Source organism: Trichinella spiralis (assembly GCF_000181795.1).
Source record: "Trichinella spiralis strain ISS 195 chromosome Unknown Scfld857, whole genome shotgun sequence".
Lineage (NCBI taxonomy): Eukaryota > Metazoa > Nematoda > Enoplea > Trichinellida > Trichinellidae > Trichinella > Trichinella spiralis.
The window spans coordinates 1-1146 of NW_003527796.1; the positions used below are offsets into that span (position 1 = coordinate 1).

Consider the following 1146-nt stretch of genomic DNA (forward strand, 5'->3'; position numbering starts at 1 on the left):
AAATCACATTGCGTCATCACCGATCATCGGCCATCGCAATGCTTTGTTTTAATTATACAGTCAGATTCCTTGTGTCCGTGCCAGTTCTAAGTTGGCTGTTGAATGCCGACCGAAACGGTCTGTACACGAAAACGGACAGCCGCGCAGCTCAGGTTCTGCACGTGCCGGTCTGTCGGCCAGCTCTGCTTCAGACTCGAATACACTCGACCAGCCGAACAACCGGTGGCAAGTGAACAAGTCCTCAACACAACTAAGCCAAGCATACACTGCACGCTTGAAACCTCAGCCCGATCGGCCCAGCCCTTAGAGCCAATCCTTGTTCCGAAGTTACGGATCCGTTTTGCCGACTTCCCTTACCTACATTATTCTATCGGCCAGAGGCTATTCACCTTGGAGACCTGCTGCGGATATCAGTACGACCAAGTACGAGATTTACCAGGCGTCGCTCGGATTTTCACGTACCGACGAGAGCGCTCCGAACACCGTGAAAAAGTCGGCGTTTTATGGATACCAGAATCCCTATCTCCGGACAACCCGGTTCCAGGGAATGCGTCCCTTAAAAAGAAAAGAAAACTCTTTTCGAAACTCACGACGGTCATTTTTCCGAGTTCCCTTGCGTTATCCGCGCGATTGAGTTGAACGCCCAACCCCCACAGAGAAGATTAAAGCCGCTACTCTTTGGTCTCCGTTACTCGGTTCCGGGAATATCAACCGGATTCCCTTTTCGAAAAACATTACGACAACTGCACACAACAACAACCTGGGTGACGACACAATCCGCCTCCCCCCAACACACAACACAAATAATTATTTCAGCCTTTACAATTTCATGTCGCAAATTCAAACAAGCTTTCCCCCGTTTTCCTTAGGATCGACTGACCCTGGCCCAACTGCTGTTCACATGGGAACCCCTTGCTCCCCTTTCCGCCCTTCAAGGTTCTCACTGGAAATATTGGCTACTACCCACCAAAAATCTGCCCCAACAGCGGCCCCAAAGAGAGGTTCACCCTTCAAAAATTCTTAAAAGAAAAATCGGGCCCCGACTCTTCTTACCGGGTCCAAAGTTTACTTTAACCCTTTTTCCCAAAAAAAAAATGTGGGAAATCTTGATAAACCGGCACAGAAATGATGCGCCTGTGGAGAGCT

General features: G+C 49.3%; 1 protein-coding gene across 1 annotated transcript; it reads right to left on the reverse strand.

Annotated features, from left to right (window-relative positions):
- Window positions 1-86: 86 nt before the first annotated feature.
- Tsp_15378 (hypothetical protein) lies at window positions 87-599 on the reverse strand. The gene is given in 3 exon segments (XM_003370371.1): window positions 87-352; window positions 463-555; window positions 575-599. The coding sequence occupies 3 exon segments, from the start codon at window positions 597-599 to the stop codon at window positions 87-89; spliced, it is 384 nt and encodes a 127-aa protein (XP_003370419.1).
- Window positions 600-1146: the final 547 nt, after the last annotated feature.

What these genes read in the sequence shown, in the direction of transcription:
- Tsp_15378 (XM_003370371.1), bottom strand. Translation starts at nt 599, where the DNA reads ATGACCGTCGTGAGTTTCGAAAAGA. An exon ending in TGTTCGGAGCGCTCTCGTCG is followed by an intron (nt 353 to 462) that starts GTACGTGAAAAT and finishes AATGTAGGTAAG; the next exon opens with GGAAGTCGGCAAAACGGATC.